The sequence below is a fragment of the Venturia canescens genome, chromosome 9 (genome assembly GCF_019457755.1).
Source record: "Venturia canescens isolate UGA chromosome 9, ASM1945775v1, whole genome shotgun sequence".
Taxonomy (NCBI): Eukaryota; Metazoa; Arthropoda; class Insecta; order Hymenoptera; family Ichneumonidae; genus Venturia; species Venturia canescens.
In genome coordinates this window covers 13,241,506-13,259,206 of record NC_057429.1, presented here as the reverse complement: position 1 = coordinate 13,259,206, position 17,701 = coordinate 13,241,506, and the positions used below count along the sequence as shown (strand labels likewise).

General features: G+C 44.6%; 1 protein-coding gene across 1 annotated transcript in view; it reads left to right on the top strand.

The window, feature by feature from the left end:
• The window catches only part of LOC122416396 (protein apterous-like), a 49,641-nt gene extending 32,620 nt beyond the window's left edge, over nucleotides 1-17,021 (top strand). The window contains exons 4-6 of the mRNA XM_043429314.1: nucleotides 4,758-5,317; nucleotides 10,690-10,907; nucleotides 14,972-17,021. Coding sequence (XP_043285249.1) covers nucleotides 4,758-5,317; nucleotides 10,690-10,907; nucleotides 14,972-15,184 — 991 coding nt within the window. The 3' untranslated portion in view covers nucleotides 15,185-17,021. The remainder of the gene's footprint in view (nucleotides 1-4,757; nucleotides 5,318-10,689; nucleotides 10,908-14,971) is intronic.
• Nucleotides 17,022-17,701: the final 680 nt, after the last annotated feature.

Here is a 17,701-nt window from a genome sequence, read left to right as displayed (position 1 = left end):
ATTCCACGGATTTATTAATCCGCGCTCATTCATTTAACCAGTTATCGGTGCCGTTGGTTGAATACCGCGAAAATATAACCGCATTTTTTCCGGGCTATTGTCTCCTCCCGATAACAGGTTTCCGGAATGTAAATATCCCCGTATTTCCAGAGAGAAAGAGCGAGAGAGAGCGCCCGGGATTTCTCGAAGGCTGCGCGAACATTTACGCGCGAGGATCCCCGGCCGCGAGCGCTGCCGCGTTCTCTTTTTCGTTTTTTTCTTCGCGGCGTATAGTTTTTTCGAATTCTCAAGTTGCTTGCTCGACAGGGAGCGCGGAGTTGCGGGGAAAAAATGCTTGGCTCGGGAGAGAGAGTGAGAGAGAGAGGGAGAGCCACGCGGAGATCTTCTTATCGAAAGCTATCGCTCAAGACGTCGAGGTGCGTCCTGAGAGAGGTATACGCCGAGCCGATATTCGAGTAGCACACAAACCCGTCGTATTTTAATTACGGGACTCCCTCTCTTGCAGTGTCCACGCGCGGCTCTCTCTGTGCTTCCCTATAGAGCGCGCGGCGACGCGGGCATATGTATGCTGCAGCTTGGATAACTGGCCAGCTACCGCGCGAGCCTCCCTGGACCGTTTTATCGAAGAAATATAATAATTTACAGCCTCGGATACGCGAAAGAGGAACAAATGCATCATCCCAGGGCAAAAGGAGAGCGAGGATTACCGTTTATTTGTACGCACACACTCGCATCAATATCGCTTCATATTTTTGCATACGCGGCGCGCACATACGTGTGAGAATTAATATATTTTTTCTACGTACGACTGTCGCATCCATATGTGCATTTCTATATGGATTTACATATAGACGTGCGAGGAGTTTGCTGCGTACAGGCGAATAGCACCGTCCTGTTGTCCAAGCGCTCCGGACACCGCGTTCGCTCCTCTGACTAATGCGACGAGAACACGACATCGTAAAGTGCGTTTCGGATCTCTGTATTCTGCCTCGATTCTGCGTGTACGTACGTCCACTCGTTCGCACACGAATCGGGCGTACGCGCGTGTATTTACGTGCGTGTGCATACTGCGAGAACGCGAGGGAACTGGAGACACTTTGAAAATGCAACGGAGCCACTGTTTACGCCGCGATATTCCCGTGCTGCATAAATTTCGTGTCATATAAATCAGTTCATTGTTGAATAAAATAAAAGCACAAAACGCTATTATTTATTCGGAGTATGAAAATGATTTTCGTCCCCTCCCCCCCGAGTCTCTCGCAATGTGGCGAATATTTATTTATAGCTTGCCTGCAATTGCAGGTGGCTTTCGAAAAAAACATTTATTTATCAAAACGCGAGGCGCGTTGCTTTCAGGCGCTACGATTTCTCCTTCGCGCACAGCTCGATTTTCTCTCCGGCACGAAAATATTCTAACCTGAGAATGGCGAGCACCGTTGAATCGCGGACTACACCTCGAGGATTATCGATCCCGATATTCTCTGATCGGATTTACCTTCGATCGAGCCTGAAACCGAAAACACTACGCTATACGAAAATCCCTGGGATATGCCCGATGTGCACAAAAACCTGTGATTCTCATGTGTGCACCTCCATTGATCGCGGTGACGACGAAGTTGCACATTTTCAAAAGAAAATCCACGCGCTACTCCCCGATCGGATTCAACGGGCGTCTCTATATCCATATATACATCGCCTCGAATGATTTCGTGCGGCATAAATATATATTGTGTTTAATATACATAATAGCGAAGCATCCAGTGTGCGAACGCACGGCAAGTGGTCTATTCCATCGTGGCATAAAAGATTTCCGACTCTTTGTAAAGATTTGTGGTGTTCTGGATCGCTCTCTCTCTCTCTCTCTCTCTCTCTCTCTCTCCCTTATGCTACTCGGCAATCGAGATCGATAGGGAATGTTACTTTTACCAGTTTATATGTACACGCACATCATGCTGGAATATCCATGTCTATACGTATACCCAGGATGTGGATAAAGGTGAGGGCCACTGAGAGAAACTCCGGGACCAACATGCCTCGCTTAGAACACGCCTTGTATATAATAATGTTACGCGTATGGGGCTACTTGTAAAACTCTGCGGGTTGTCCTCCACGACGTAGGATTCGTCGACGTTTTTCTCCATTTCTCGCTCTCTCTGTCTCTGTCTCTGTCTCTCTCTGTCTGTCTGTCTCTCTCTCTCCTTTTTCTCTCTCTCTCTCTCTCTCTCTCTCTCTCTCTCTCTCGCACGTACCGTGTGTTCAAACAGCATACACACTCAGAAATGCATCCAAGATACATTTCGCATCTTCGAATGTTCTCACTACTCCATGGACTCAATGGCCTTCGTACGTTACGAGTCGAATCTCACGAATTCTGGGATAGATGAAACTAGCAATTTGAGCGTACATAAGTTTGCCTTTTTTAAATAATGATTTACGTTGCCACAATCACGTGATTAGGAAGATTTTTTTGCTCGATTTTTTCATCGTTTGTGCGGTTCGCAAAGAATCGCACGGGATTTTGTGCTGAAGGTTTTTTCCCGGTTGGATTGCTATAGAATTTTTTCGTTTTCAGCTGCTGAACGAATGACGATTTTCGGGTGGAGAAAAATAACGAAAAAATCATGAATTTCACGGTTGTTTTATTTTTTTTTTGTTGCTCTTGTTGTTTTTATGTTCATCCGTTCATAAAATTATTCACGACTGAGATGAGAGGAAGTATACAGCTGTCAAATATATTCTCGACACGTTTGGTCACACGACACACCGCAAAAGCTTAATCTAAAACGCGAGGGGAGATTATACACACGGGGAAGGAGAATGCGAGCGTTGCCCGGTATTAAATTGTTGCGTTAAATCTTTTCGAAGGGTCTCTTGACTCGAGACACATTGTCAGGAGGTTCAGGGGTGATCCTATGTTGGCCCTTATTGTTGTTAGGCGCATATAGGTACAGATTCGGGGCTCTCTCTTTACCGGTGAGGGTATTTGTCGAAGCGCAAATGCGAGGTTAAGGGTGCATATATTTTGTGTGTGCGTTTCTTTTTATCTTTTTCCTACTCGACCTGGTTTATTTCGCTAATCGGATAGGACGTCGCTGCGGGAAGCCGTGTATACCGCGGCCCACGGAAATGTCCATTTTGCGTAAAATCTCGACGTGAAAAAATGCCTCAGCACACACTCTTCAGCAGCCTTAAATTCGGGACGGAATCCCACCGTAGGAACACGAAATACTCAACGCCGGGAGTAAGAAACTTTTTCCATGAAAAAGCACTAAAAATCCTGCGAAACTTTCACAAATAAATGTGCCGGCACTTTTTCAGTGGTCCGGAGAAAAATAGGACCGAGGGATACTCGAGTTTTGACAAGACGCGAAGCCAAAAAGGAGGAAAAATATCGAGCGCGTTCGCGAGAAACAAACGAGATTCCTGTGCAAGGTGTTGTACATAATGTCGCTTTTTCTGCTGCTGCTCCTGCTGCTTCCGCTATAAGATCGGCGAGGTCTCTATCTAGCTCTCGTTTTTCCAACGTTCGCGCAGTGCGCCGCCCGAAGGATGCAATATATTTGGTCCTCTGACTGCGCCGAGCCAGATATAGGCATTAAATAAAATGTCTATATCTGTATATGCATTCAAAGGTTGCTACGAGCGGACGATATCGTTCTCGAGATAGTACAAGTCGGTGCTGCCGTCGCGGTCGCCTCGTAATGGAGACTGTAGGGTTGCCGCGCTAATGCAGTAGCGATGTCACAGCGGTCTAACGTGTATCGGAATATTTTTCACCTTTCTTCTTCCGCGCCACTCTTTTCCCTCTTTGTACGCCTCGATCGCTCCTCGACCGCTCTCGATATCGCTCTCGTACGCGCGCGCGCGCACACACACACATACACACAGCAGATCCTCCTGCCTTTTTTCCCTCTTTTCTATCGAACTGATCGAGCTCCCGGAGGGACAAAAAGAGAAGAAAAAACACACAAGAATACATAAAAGAAGCTGCAACAGCTGAATCCCAGTGGTCCACGCGAGAACCTGTGGGAAATGCTCGCTCTCGGACGTGCCTTATCGAACGCGCACCTCACAACTCTCTTATCGTACTTCGCTCCCTGTTGCAAAGCAGTAGCATCTACTTGGCAATATCTATACTTGGATTTTCTACACGTGTTGTCTTTCGTGGCTATTCCCCGACTCCTACGCCACGAGATCCAATCTCTCAGAGCGTTTTTATATCCCTTTTATTCCATCCTTCTTATTCCCAGTCGCCCCATCATCGAAAAGCCATTAATTGCTATTATTTATAGAAAGTCCTGAATTTATTGGAGCCATTTACGTATCGCGGACGTGGACCGACTGCGTGAAAATTCTTCGGTGGGTCTTTATACCTTTTATGAATATGTCGACGCGCCAGAGGGGACTCGCCTCAAAAACACGTAAACGAATCGACCGTAAACTATCACGATGATGTTGCCTTTTGAGTAGAATCGACAAATTTTATATCGACGCATATTCAATCGCGACTTTGGCACTCCGGAAACAATATTTTTGGTACCGTGTCTTCCGGTTATTCGTTTTCATGTAATTCTGATACTTTCCTGGGTTTTGGAAATCCATTACCGAGAGGCTCCGCATCTCATCGAAGCCTCCTTCGATTCGAATGATTTTATAGTTGCGCTTCTAATCGTCGTAAGAGTTTAAAAACACGGCTGTCCCCCATAACTTTAAAACCAATAGAAACTCAAAGGATTCCTTTCCGTTCGGTTTTTCAGAATGTTCGGAAGTATGAAAAGATGCGCCAGATGTCAAGCAGCGATTCTCGCCTCGGAGTTGGTGATGCGAGCAAGAGAGCTCGTTTTCCACGTAAGATGCTTCTCGTGCGCGGCTTGCGCGGTGCCCCTCACTAAGGGCGATCATTTTGGAATGAGGGACGGTGCCGTACTCTGTCGTTTGCATTATGAGATGGGCGCCGAGCTTCATCCCTCCCAAAGTCCACCCGTGCCCGTCTATCCGCCTGGACCCCAACATTACCCCGGTCAACCTTTCCCCTCGCCCGAATTCTTACATCACCATCCTCACGGGCCTGCTCAACATCCCACCGTGCCAAGCCATCCCCATCACTCGATGCATCCTCAACATCCTCATCAACTCACCCACGCCAGTCCTGTCCCTCTTCAACCTTCAACACCCTCCGGACCTGACGGCGGATCACCACCCAAAGTACCGTATTTCAATGGCGCTGCCGCTAATAACGCGGTTCCACCGCCTAGACAAAAAGGACGACCGAGGAAAAGGAAACCCAAAGATCTCGAAGCTATGACTGCCAGTCTCGGTGAGTGTTTTTTTTTTCATCTTTTTATTATTTTCGTTGCTGCAACATCTTTTAACTTTCGTTTGGAAAGTTTTCGAAGTTTTCGAACCCTTCGTAATTTACTTGAATCGGGTCATTTGGGTCGGAGGAACAAGCGCTGGGAAATGAGAGTTGGAATTAGATTTGTAGTCGAATGATTAATTGCGAGAGATTTTAATTGAATTTTGGGAATATGCAACTTTGGAATGAAAGAACATTTCTTATGCCTTCGACTCATAAACTATTTGTTCAATCGGTTATAAGACGTAACGAGGCGTAAAAACTCTACTAGAAAATGGAGAAAAATGAACTTTCAACGCTCATCGATTTCTAGTCGTTTTACCTCAGCCCACATTTGGCTGACATTAATTTTTTTGTGTCCTAATAAAAATCATAAAAGTCGAACTATTTTTTTGAGATTGAGAAAACAAAATCACGGCCCCTCGTTAAACTTTGTGCAGAGAAATTTCACTGTAATTATTAGTGCCAACAGTGCCATGATTGGAATGATAATCGAGAAGGTTTACCGTCGTGATAAAAATACGAAAATTATCCGGCCCATTACGAGGACGCAGACCGTGAATCTGAGCATACAGTCGGAGACAAAGCGTAACGGGTTGCGTGCCACGCGGATTGGGGCATGACACCCGCGGGGTCTAAAAAGTCTCGCGAGCGTGTCTTTTTATACTGCACGCACATGTAGAAAACGCATTTCGTGAACCGCGAACTGACTCGCGGCGCAACCCGTAAAATTGCTCGGTGTATTTCGAGCAACGTACTTTCGTTCCTCCCCCCGATTTTTTTCGCCTTTATGAGGCTCATCGGTGCATTTTTTTGTGGCTTTACTGGAGGGGTGATTCGTAGGATCGTCAAAATCGGGCAAAACGAATGAAAAAAAGCAATTTCATATCAAACTTCTGCACCGAGGAGAGGAATTTTGTTGATTCAAACAAAATGTTTTTTGTTCTTTCAATCAAAATATTTCGAAGCGGTGGAGAAAAACATTTTTTTTCTTCCCCGGCTCATTTGGGGGAGTCTTTTACTTGAGAAACGACCGCGTCGATGTCCAAGAACGAAGAAACTTTTATTTCTCAATCCCGCGTGAAACTCGAGCAAACAATTTATGAAGCGTCCAAGTGTTCGAAGTGGCGTTTTTTTTCCGGTTCGACATTCGATAAAACGTTACAGGCACGTCCCGAACGTGGATCCGATTTGTAGAGAGTAGTTTTTTCGCAGTGTTTGCAAGGATTGGAGGAAAGAAAGGGGGGAGAAAACGGGTTGAATGAGGTAGAAGTCTCGATGCGAGTTTTATAAAAAAAATCAAACAAAAAGTCAAATAAACAAAAGGAAAGAAAACAAAGAGATGCTCGGGTTTATACCGCATAAGCCCGAGGCTCGCCAGATCCTTCGGTCTCCCGGCTCGTATTCGCTCGATGTCCTACCCTAGGCGACTATCAGGACCTGGACTTGGTCGCACTCTTGAACCATAAACGGTAGAGAGAAGAAGAATAAAAATAGAGGAAAAGAAGCGAGACGGAGCGAGTCGAAGAAAGATCCGGGGAGTCTTATGGCGGACTCGCTTCTCACGGAGACTCCTCTTTCTCTCTCTCTTTCTCTGGCATGGCGCGAGAGGATCGTAGCCGATCGCAATCACGTTGTGGTACAAGAAGAGAGAACCCCGCAGGACCACTTGTAACAGAGTCAAGATACTCTCCATATATATACATATTAACACGTTGCTCAAGATTTTATACGTTAGAGAGAAGAACACTCTTCGCAGTGGTCTCTCGTGGACGCAACGAGACGAAGACGAAAACCGTTGAATGTGTGCGACGGAAAGCGGGGGCCTTAAAAGCGAGCGCGGGATGAGATGAGGCAGAGCTGCGAAGTGATGCTCGTTTTCGTGGACCTTTTTATTTTATTGCTTTTCCGCCATCAACTTTATAAAAGCTTGTATAGAACGAGCAACATTCTTGGACACATAGTTCCGAGAGGGACCGTGAACGTTTGCACGTTCGCGTTACAGATTCAAAGTTCCGATCTTCGTGTGCCCCCTTGCCAGCGCGAAAACAATCTTTTCCAACCCTCCCGGAGCTCCGGAGCGCCTTGTCAATCCGCCCTTTTAGCTCTGACCCTTCGCGATGTGTGTACACATCTACGTACGCTTCCACAGAGTGCGGGTTTCACTCTCGAGAACTTTTGCCACTGACCCACCCGGTGATTTATGGGGAGGCAAGCGTGGGCGTTGCCCGTTTGCCACCGAAGCCTGATAAAATTTGTCCTACCGACATAAATCCACGCGGCTGTACCGAAGTGCAACAAAGCGTTCGCGGCCTCTCTCTCTCTCTCGCGCGCGCGCTCGGGACAGAGCTTGGGAGCCGAGAACAGCTGAAGTATGAAGAAAAATAAAAAAACGAAGAAAAACAATTGAAAGTACCGAGAGGAAGTAACAAATAGGCGGGAAGACACCGAGTGAACGAGTGCGCCGAAAGATAGAAAGAATCGAGCGTGGGCGTGGCTATCATCGCAGACTGTTGAGTACAACACGAAATTCACGTTTTTTATTCGACTCTCCGAAAAGCAACGGAACCGTTGAGCACTGCATCGAATATTAGAAAATTTTCATTTTTTTCTTCTTTTTTCTCTCGCTCTCTCTCTCTCTTTCTCTCTCTTTCTCTCCGTACGTATAAGGTGAAATTGAATGAAACCGTGGGAAATTGTAACGCTCGAGCGTACGTCGATTTACGAGAAGCACGAAGCTGCTCTTGCGTCGTCGCGCCGCGCGCGGAGAAAGAAGAGCGACGATTGGATCGCGACTTACGCACGACGTTCGTACGAGATTTTTTCTCTCAACGCGCGAGCGAGCCACGACGTTCGATCACACCAAACTTACCGATTTGTGCCGAAAGCGAATCGTTTGCTTTCAATACATTGATTCATCGATGCACTCGCTCTCCGTATCCACGCACACATAAATATCGATACGTGCGTAAGCTGCGAATGCGTGGAAACATCGCATTTCAAACTCCCGAGAATTCCCCATTTGGAGAGACTGCGAAAACGCGCTTGTAAATTCGACGCTCGCTCGCGCGCAGCGCCGATAATGGCGACGATCGTAAACGCGCATCGCTCTCCGCGTTGCTCCATTCAACAGGGGAACCTAAAGACACGCGACTTTTTAGAAGACCCCCAGTGGGACGAGAAAGTGTGCACACTCGCGTGGATATCGATACACACGATTCGCCACCGCGATCGTTGGGACATTCCATGGGAACCATGAGCCCCGAGCTCTCTGCTTATACCGGAGCTCATTTCGTCACTTATTCTTCATTTATAGAGTTCGCGCGAGAAAACATTCTTCACACCATTTTCAGATAAAGTCATTTATGCCTCAAACAAAAACGACCCATTTTTTCCATCATTTGTTTTTCCATCCAGAAAACTCACTCCTGTGAAGTCACGTCAGTTTTTCATGATCTTCGGAGCGCAGATGATCTTCAGGCTTCGTGAAATACAAAGTTTTCGATTAAATTGTTCTCGCTGGTCGCAATCGCTGCACTGCAATTCTCCCTGCTTTTCAAAACTTTTTTTCCTCGCGTTTAATTTTGTAACAAAGTTTGTAACATCGGGTGTTGAGTTATCGTGAGATTTACGTTTCAGGCTGCGAGTTATATTTACTCGGTTTTATCTCCGTCCTGGATAGCGTCTGATGTATTAATGTTTTATCAGCAGTTCCTTAGCGCTCTTTTCACAAATGCATACACGAATACATTTATATGCACATACACACACACACACACATACACTTTCGATAAATCTGCTGCTCCGTTTTGCATAAACTTCCTATGAATTTCGTTATATATCCTTTCGTGCTGGAAAGCACCGCGCGTATTAAGTCGGTGTACACACTGCATAAATCGTACACGGGCTCTTGTGCTTATACCGAACTTCATCTGCACAGGCTGTTTCAAAGAACAATAACTCTGGTGCAGCTGCTTAAATTTCAGCTGATCATAACCCGAATATTCAAACACGATATATATTCCGTTCAAAGTTTCACACTTTCCCGGTCATATTTGCATTCGTTTCGATTTTTCAATATCCGTCAATCGAAGATGATGCTGCGCTTAGTAAAACCCAAAAGTATTTTCATTTATTCATTTTGCTTGGGAAAAACGATCGTATTTTTGCTGTCATCCGCTTTTTCGTATTTGTGCTCATCGATTAGAGCAACGAAGCTGTCAAAATGGACGAGTCACTAAATAAGTAGAAGCAAAACACTCGGGATTTGTAGCTGCAACGGCCAAAGTATCGATCAAACGTCAAAGATCCCAGCGTATCGAATGCCACGAATATTCGCAAATTTATGACTCCTCCAGTGAAGTTGCGATCGTTTATTCTGGATCAACGTGAGGTGGATTGACGTGCCTTATTATCTCTGGCTCTCTCGGGCCACCCTGATATCGAAATAAATGTATACACACATTAAGCATCGGGGAGTTTACCGGGTGGCTGCGCGATGCTATATCTCGTATTCGGTTCGATGGAGCATCGTGTTACGAATAAGACGACGACGAATGAGAGGAAGAAAGAGAGAAGTGGGGAGGGGGAGAAAAGTGAGATAGGGAGATAGAGCGAACCACAGGTAATTATGGCTTGAGACGAAGCGAAGAACCGTCGGAAGCGCGCTCGCGATCGCGCCTTCTCAGTACCTAGACTACCCCGCAGACTTCCCCGTGTATTTCTATACATGCATACCATACAATCGTCTACAGATATATACACGATGACGACTAGTAGCTAACTGTTTGATGCGTATCACAGCTCATTAGCTTCGCGAAAGTGCAAACCATGGAATGAGAGAGGAAGGAGGCATTGATGCGAACGAAGAAAGAAAAATAAGAATGAGACAGAGAGAGAGAGAGAGAGAGAGAGAAAGGGATGAAAGAGAAACGGAGGAATATAGTCGGAGAGTGATAAGGTAATGGAAGAGACAAAAGACTCGAGTATATACACGAGCAATTACAACTCTATGCTGCTGATAATGGTGGCTCTACCAAGTACAAGATACATCTTGAATGTCGAACATTATTCCGAGCTTGCTGCACGAAGGCGTGCTCGAAAAACGTTGGGTTGCGTCTCCCCCTGTGAAAAGGGTTATCAAATCTTTTTGGATTTGTAGCGACGTTCGAATCGTGCAGTTTCGTTGAGTGGGGAAGACCTGCGATGATTCGAAGTTTTGTATTTTCTGGGGTGTTTTTTTTTTTTTTTTTTTTTTTCAGGACGTAAGATTAATGAGATACGATTTTGGGAGAATTGAAGTTTGAATATTTTGTGTCGTTTCGACGTTACAGATCTAAACTCGGACTACATCGACATGCCTTTTGGCAGAGGCGGACCAGGCACTCCTGGCATGCCCGGCTCTAACAGCCGGACTAAACGCATGAGAACGAGTTTCAAACATCATCAGCTCAGAACCATGAAGAGCTACTTCGCTATCAATCACAATCCTGACGCGAAAGATCTCAAACAGTTGTCACAGAAGACTGGATTACCAAAGAGGGTGTTGCAGGTAACGATCGTTGTTTTTTACAATTACAATCTCTCGGTCTGACTTTCTTCAACGTTTTCAAACGCCACAATCATTTTTTTGATCTCCATGTTTTTTTACTATCTGGCGATGAGAAATTCATTTGGAATGCATCAACGAAATATATTTCGACAAAAATCCATCAACCCGCTGGATATTTATGCATAAACACGAAATTCTGTTTGTTCTCGTTGTTCTGGCTTCGCAAGTTGGAATTCAATTTAAGATATATAATCGCACGTGGTAGTCTCGCTCCACTCAAATGTCAATTCTCAAAATCCCCGACGAATTGAGTCACACTTATTCGGTTAATTCACAGCGAATTTTGTGAAGCGGAAAAAATAGATGCGTGAAAATGAAAGTTGAAATAAAAAGAAACATTAAATACGAAGGAAAAGTGAATGAATAATAAGAGGTCGTATTCACACACGTATGTGGTGAATCTCAGAACATTTGGTGGGTGCCACAAGCTTATAAACTACGACTTCAATGGAGACGAACCGTAACACACTCTTGGAAGACGGATCGACTCTGTGCTCGTCTTTTTGTGAAGCGCGGGCGCTCGGGCGACCCTATAAAAATATTCACGGGCGCGACACTTCCCTCAGTAAAGTTTGTCTCTCTCCTTCTCTCTCTCTCTCTTTCTCTCTCTCTTTTTGTACTACACCCATATAGGCTATTCCAATTAGTGGGTCCCAGAGAGTGTCTACTACGGGAACTAACGGCTGTGCTCTCGCTGCCGGGTCTGAATAACTGAATGCCGTAGGCATCACAGAATAAGAGAAGACTCTTTCTCTCTTCAATTCCTTTCCTTCCTCCCCCTGGCACTCTGCTCTTTCTCTCTTACATGTGTGATATTTCCGTCGACGCGAGAACTCTCGTCGTCGTCGTCGTCGTCGTCCCAAAAATCATCTCGGCTATCGTGATACAGACAGACGGAGAAAGAGAAAGAGAAAGAGAAAGAAAAGTACGACGTATAATAATACATGTATGTATGGAGTCATGTTAACTCTCTACTTTTCGATGTTGCTGCGCGTTACTCCGTCAACCTGACTCTACGCTCGAATCTCCAAACTGCCGAGCAACTATATACGAAAAAGCTTGTAACAACGCGCCGCGCGGCGTTGGCTTATGACGAGAGACCTCGTTAAAATGACTCGCACACGTACACCCACGAAACAATATTTTTCTTTTTGTTTCTTATTTTTATCACTTTTTATATTTCTTCTTAACAGAGTCCGATGCCCGTAATATTTTCTATTCTCTCTCTTTGTTCCACATCTGTCTCTGTATAATTGTACGCTCAGTTTACTCGCCACCTGATACACACGCTTCATTGGATTAGCTGTGTTGCTCTCTGCTGCAATGACACCGTCACATCTCTTATGACTCGTTCTCTCTTTTCTTACTCGAACGAACTCGAGCAACGTGGCCGTTACACTTCCGGCTGGTACAGCCGTTTGGGTCGGCACCGCGACAGATTCAACAGAAATTTGGGCTCTTAACGATTTTGCTACTTTTGGCGAGGATGATTCTACTGCGCGTGGGCTGCTCGTAACTTTTGTTCTGCATTCTCATTGATTCGATGAACTTTTTGAGGAGACTGAAGACTCGCCGGAGCTCGCTTCTCGAAAATTGCATTCGCAATTTTGATCGCGCGACCAGGCGCCTCCATTTTGTTTTTCCTGGGCTCAGATCTCGTGGCCGTTATAAATAATACATTTTGTCGAGCAATTGGAGTATCAAGTGTCGCGGAGCGCCCCGGCGTTATCAGTTATCTGTCAAGAGATAAAAGCATGCAAATACGAAACTCACGAACGTATTAAATGGAGAGGGAAGCCGCCATCTTCTCCACTTCCTTCCGCCGCTGCTCGAAAACCACATACGTATATAAACGCTCGAAGCATCGCGTTACATTATTGTTTTAATCATTTTTTTACCATATTTTTAGTCGCTTTACATTCGAATGGCCAATCCTCGCTCGCTTTCCGAGTCGTTGCTTTCCTATCAAATCTTTCCAGCTTCCACATTCGCGCACTTCGCGATACGTCCACCGGTTTATGCTTCCGTGTTCACTGGAATCGTCAAAAAAATTCAAGTCTTTTTCAAACTGGCGCAGTTGATTCTCATTTTTCATTATTTTTCAATTCGATTTAAGAAACGATAAAATCAAAAATCGAGTTTACAAAAATGAATCGCGTTCCTAAATTAGAGAAAACGTCGAGAAAATTCGATTTTTACTCTTTCTCAGCATTATTTCTTCATGCGTTTAAAAACGAATCCAAATAAGACTGTGAAAGCCAGCGATTGTAGAGGAGGCGACGAGGCATCCGCCGTGTCTCGGGCTCAGCGGTCTCTCTCCATTCCGCATTTTCTCTCGGGAGCTCGAAGAATGAGTATTTCATTATTCTCCGTTGAAGGGTTCTTCGGATATTTATTTCGAGGCCTCGACATCGAGGGTTGGGAAGGGCACACACCGTGGCTCTATAGATGCAGTGGATAGACGAGAAAAGATAGTAGCGTTGGATTACGTGGCTGGGAAGTGAGTACGTACCCGACTTATGTACCCCACATAAAGCATGTGCGTTGAAAAATGATTTTTTTTCTTCATTTTTCGCAAAAAAAAAAACGTGAAAGAAACACGAGAAAAGGTTGCCCAAGGAAAAGGATGAAATAAGAAGAGAAGAAAGAAAGAAAGAAAGAAAGAAAGAAAGAAAGAAAGAAAGAAAGAAAGAAAGAAAGAAAGAAAGAAAGAAAGAAAGGGAGACGCAGCGAGCGAGAACACGTAGAAAAGCTCGAAGAGCTTGAGCACTCGGGCGCGAATATATACAAGGGTGAATAAGAGGAGTATATATAAGAGGGGGTTTTTCGAGGTGGGAGTGTCTGTGAGGGCAACGAGAACGTTGGAAAGGGAGGAAATATAAAAGGAATGGGTGAAAAAAGGGCGGTGGAGGGGATGCGGTGAAAAAACAAGGTAAAAGAGATCGAGAGAGAGAGAGAGAAAGAGACGTTGGCACAAGAAGGGAATACAGTAGGAGGAAAAAAGGGAAAGAACGAGAGAGGACCACAGCTATTGTATTCGGCGGAGCCAAGGGGTCTTGAGCTACCGCCATCTTGGTTGATATTGATCGGCGAGACGCGCGAATACTCGGTGGCTCACCTACCTTAAACCCATACTATCGTATGATACACCAGCAGCCGCAACGCGAGGGAGTTGTTCCTTCTTCGTTGTGGCTTTCGCGCCCGTTTTCCTTCTTCTTTCTCCCTTTATACACTCATATATACGGCCATGTATATACGGCTTTATTTGATACATATCCATATGCACGTATATATACGTTAATGTGTAGGACATTCACCATCGCGACCGTCCCTATTGGTTAACTCGCTCTCTTTTTCTCTTTCTTCTCTCGTTCCTTCGTTTGTTTCCTCGTCGCCCGCGTTTCTTCGCGTCCATCTGCTCTCGTGCGGCGATAGCCTCGTTTCAATGTGCGGTAACTCTTACCGCCGCACACGTTTTAGCCATTGCTCACCGCGCGCGCGGATGTATATAAGACGAGAGGCGATGTTAGCCCCCCCCGATGAAAATGGCGACTCGCCTCTGCCTCCCGATTGTTCTTTGCTCTGGCAACGCGAATATCGACATTTCTCCCGTCTACAGAGAAACCCGGTGCTTCTCGCTGGCCCCATTGCACACGCTGCTTCATTCGAGCGGACCTCGGAATAAATCTTTCTAACAGTGTGTTACTATGATGATAAGAGCGCAGTCGCGAAATCAAACGGCCACCGGAAACCGATTGTGCGTTTATCTCGACAGCTCTTTATATCCGTGAAACGGACGCGCCGCTCTGTTGCTCTTCACGCTTTTGAAGGTCGAAAAGTCCATGTGGGCGGCGGCAACGAAAATTCAGTTGATTTGCTGCCTCGCCGTTCCTGATTTAAACAAACAACTCGGAGGGAGTTTCCATCGCTTTTTCCAATGAAAAAATTCAATGATCTCTGGCTTTCTTGACCCTGCAATTTTTTTGGTTTCGCCTCTGTTACAGGTGTGGTTTCAAAACGCTCGGGCAAAATGGCGGCGAATGGTGCTCAAGCAAGAAGGCAAATCGGACAAGTGCGGCGGTGTCGACGGCGGTTCGATCGGCGACCTTGAGCTTTACGGGAACAGCGCCGGCAGCGGTGGACCACCGATGAGTCCGCCATTCATGCTCGGCGGATCTCACAGCCCTGCGTCCCTCGCCTCCTTGGACTGCGCGTGATGGCCGTGATGTTCTTCTTAAGCGGGTTTAACACGTTCAAGGGCCTCATGAAAATAAGAATATCACGAAAGTACGCGAATCGAAAATGAATTTTTTGCCTCCACATTCGAATCCACACCGCGAGCCGATCAGCCGCTCCCATTCTGGACCTTCGCGCATCGGGACTCGGAGGTTTTCCCTCTTTTTCGAACTGGTGGCTACCGAAAAGTTGACTCGAAACGAACAATTTCGTTGTGCCCCTTAAAAAGATGGGTCTTTGTACAAATAAATTTGTACTCAAGTCCGACTCTCAGTCGCCGTTACGGAAAGAAAACGACGTTTATTCGTCGAGAACAAGGTGAGAGAAACACGGACCCTTATAATGATCGTTTATTCGTAGTCCACGTGTTTCAATTGTCGCTGTGAATATTTATTGAAAAATTCCAAGGTTTTTCGGTGAGAAATATCTTGAAATAGAACTTTAATGGACTGCCTGAGGATCATATAAAATAAAATAAAAAAAAAAAAATAAAAAAAATGATAAAAAAAAAAAGCAAACAAACAAACTTCAGACATCACGCTGTACTATATTATGTATATGAATAAAAATAACATAGCGAGCGATAGACTCTTATACATATGAATATAAATATATATGCATATATATTTATTGTAGAACGAGACACGGGAACGTGGTCTCGGACGTATCAAGCCCGTTTCAGCAGGCCAGAGATTTTTTGTTTTTTACTTTTAATCGAGTCTACCCCCGAGACGTAATGAATTTCCTTGAATAATATGCGATGAGAAATGAAATCGGATAAAAGGAATGATTCCTCGACGAAAAATAATGAAATCCCGCGAAAGGCTATGACCGTCTGCAGGAACAAACGTATGTGTGTGTGTGCGCGAACGATGAATATTTATTGTTTTGTTGATTCTGAAAGAGAGCGTGTGATACAATTGGTTGCGAATGAAAAAAATGAAGGAAAGATCCATCTTTCGTATTTTTTCGATCGAATTCAACGACTCGTTTTTATTGTTGAAATACATTTTCAATATTTATTATTAATATTTATTCATCATCCGAAGTATTTCAATGTTTTACATCCCCGTACGTCATTCGTGTGTCGCTTCGCTCCGGCACTTGCGATTGAAAATTATCGATAAAGCTGCTTTTCGACCAATCGATTTAAATCTCGTTGCAGTGGATATTGAAAATTTCAGCAGTACAATTTAGCCGGTGTTCTCGATCGATGTGGTACGATAAATATTTATTAAATGTATTTTAAAGATATATAGAATATATGTGAAAAATTCAAAGGTACGAAAATAAGCGAAGAGGATTAAAAGTAATGAGAAAATAACGCGCGACCGTCAACACTGTAATTATAGTAGTAAAAAGTTATATTCGAATCCAGTCAACCGAAGGAGCATGGGCCGCGCGACAATTTCACTGCGTATAGAACCTATAAATATAAATAAAGAATAAATATATATATATATAAACATGAATATAAATCTGTAAATAAAAAATACGTTCCTCCAACTTGTTAAGAACATAAAAACAAAAAAAAAATAATAATAAAAAACGAAAAAAAAAAAACGAATTAACTTACACTCAACACACGTATATATACAAAGAAACAACACACCGCTAGGTTTTTTTTTAGGGACGAAATTAATAATTGCATTAGGTAGCGGTCGTAATAGTTAAAAACAAAATGGTAATAACGTTTCATCGTTATTATAAAAGTACTATGGTAAAACTATTAAAGTGTAACAACGGAACGAAACGATTGTCTAATTTTACAAGATGACCTTTTTGCATTGAATATATTTTGACAATATTCGCTCTGGATATTAATTTTTTTCTTGCCTCCTTCCTCCTCATCCACGCGATTAAATCCTGTGTTGGATACGAAGTTAAAAAATGTCCTCATTTCGTTTGTTTTTTGAAGCATTCCCTAAAGTCCCCCCGAAGTATTCTTCGATTAAGGGCTTAAGAAAATTCGAATGGCAACGTACGACAGTTCGAGGCTGGTAACACTTTAGTTTGAAAGCCCAAAGAAATAATAGGTGCAGCAAACGAAGAAACTTGGCAACGCGTACTTTCTTTACATCGCTGCTGAAAATTCTCCTTGGAACAGGAGTCGACTTTACACGATATCAAATAAACGAGAGCGGAAACATAACGACGAAGGCCGTTTGGGATACGAGTGCGCGGGGAGGTGTAAAAAAGACGCGCCGCGATCGGGAAGTCTCCAGAGACCGTTGGATGCGTCGATGGAGAATGTTTGGACGTGGATTCTCGGATGATGTTCGGAAGAGCCACGCAGAGCTCGGGATTCCTACGCAGAGGCTCCGCGGTATATAGGTACGATTATCGCGGACTCACTTACGTTGTATCAGGCGGCGGAGTCAGCGCAGATATTTCTTCCTATAGATATATATCGGGATATACACTCGGGAGGTTCGTACTTGCGGAGGTACGAGTACCTGCGATATTTATGTTGTACAATTTGCTTCGCTACGCTCGTT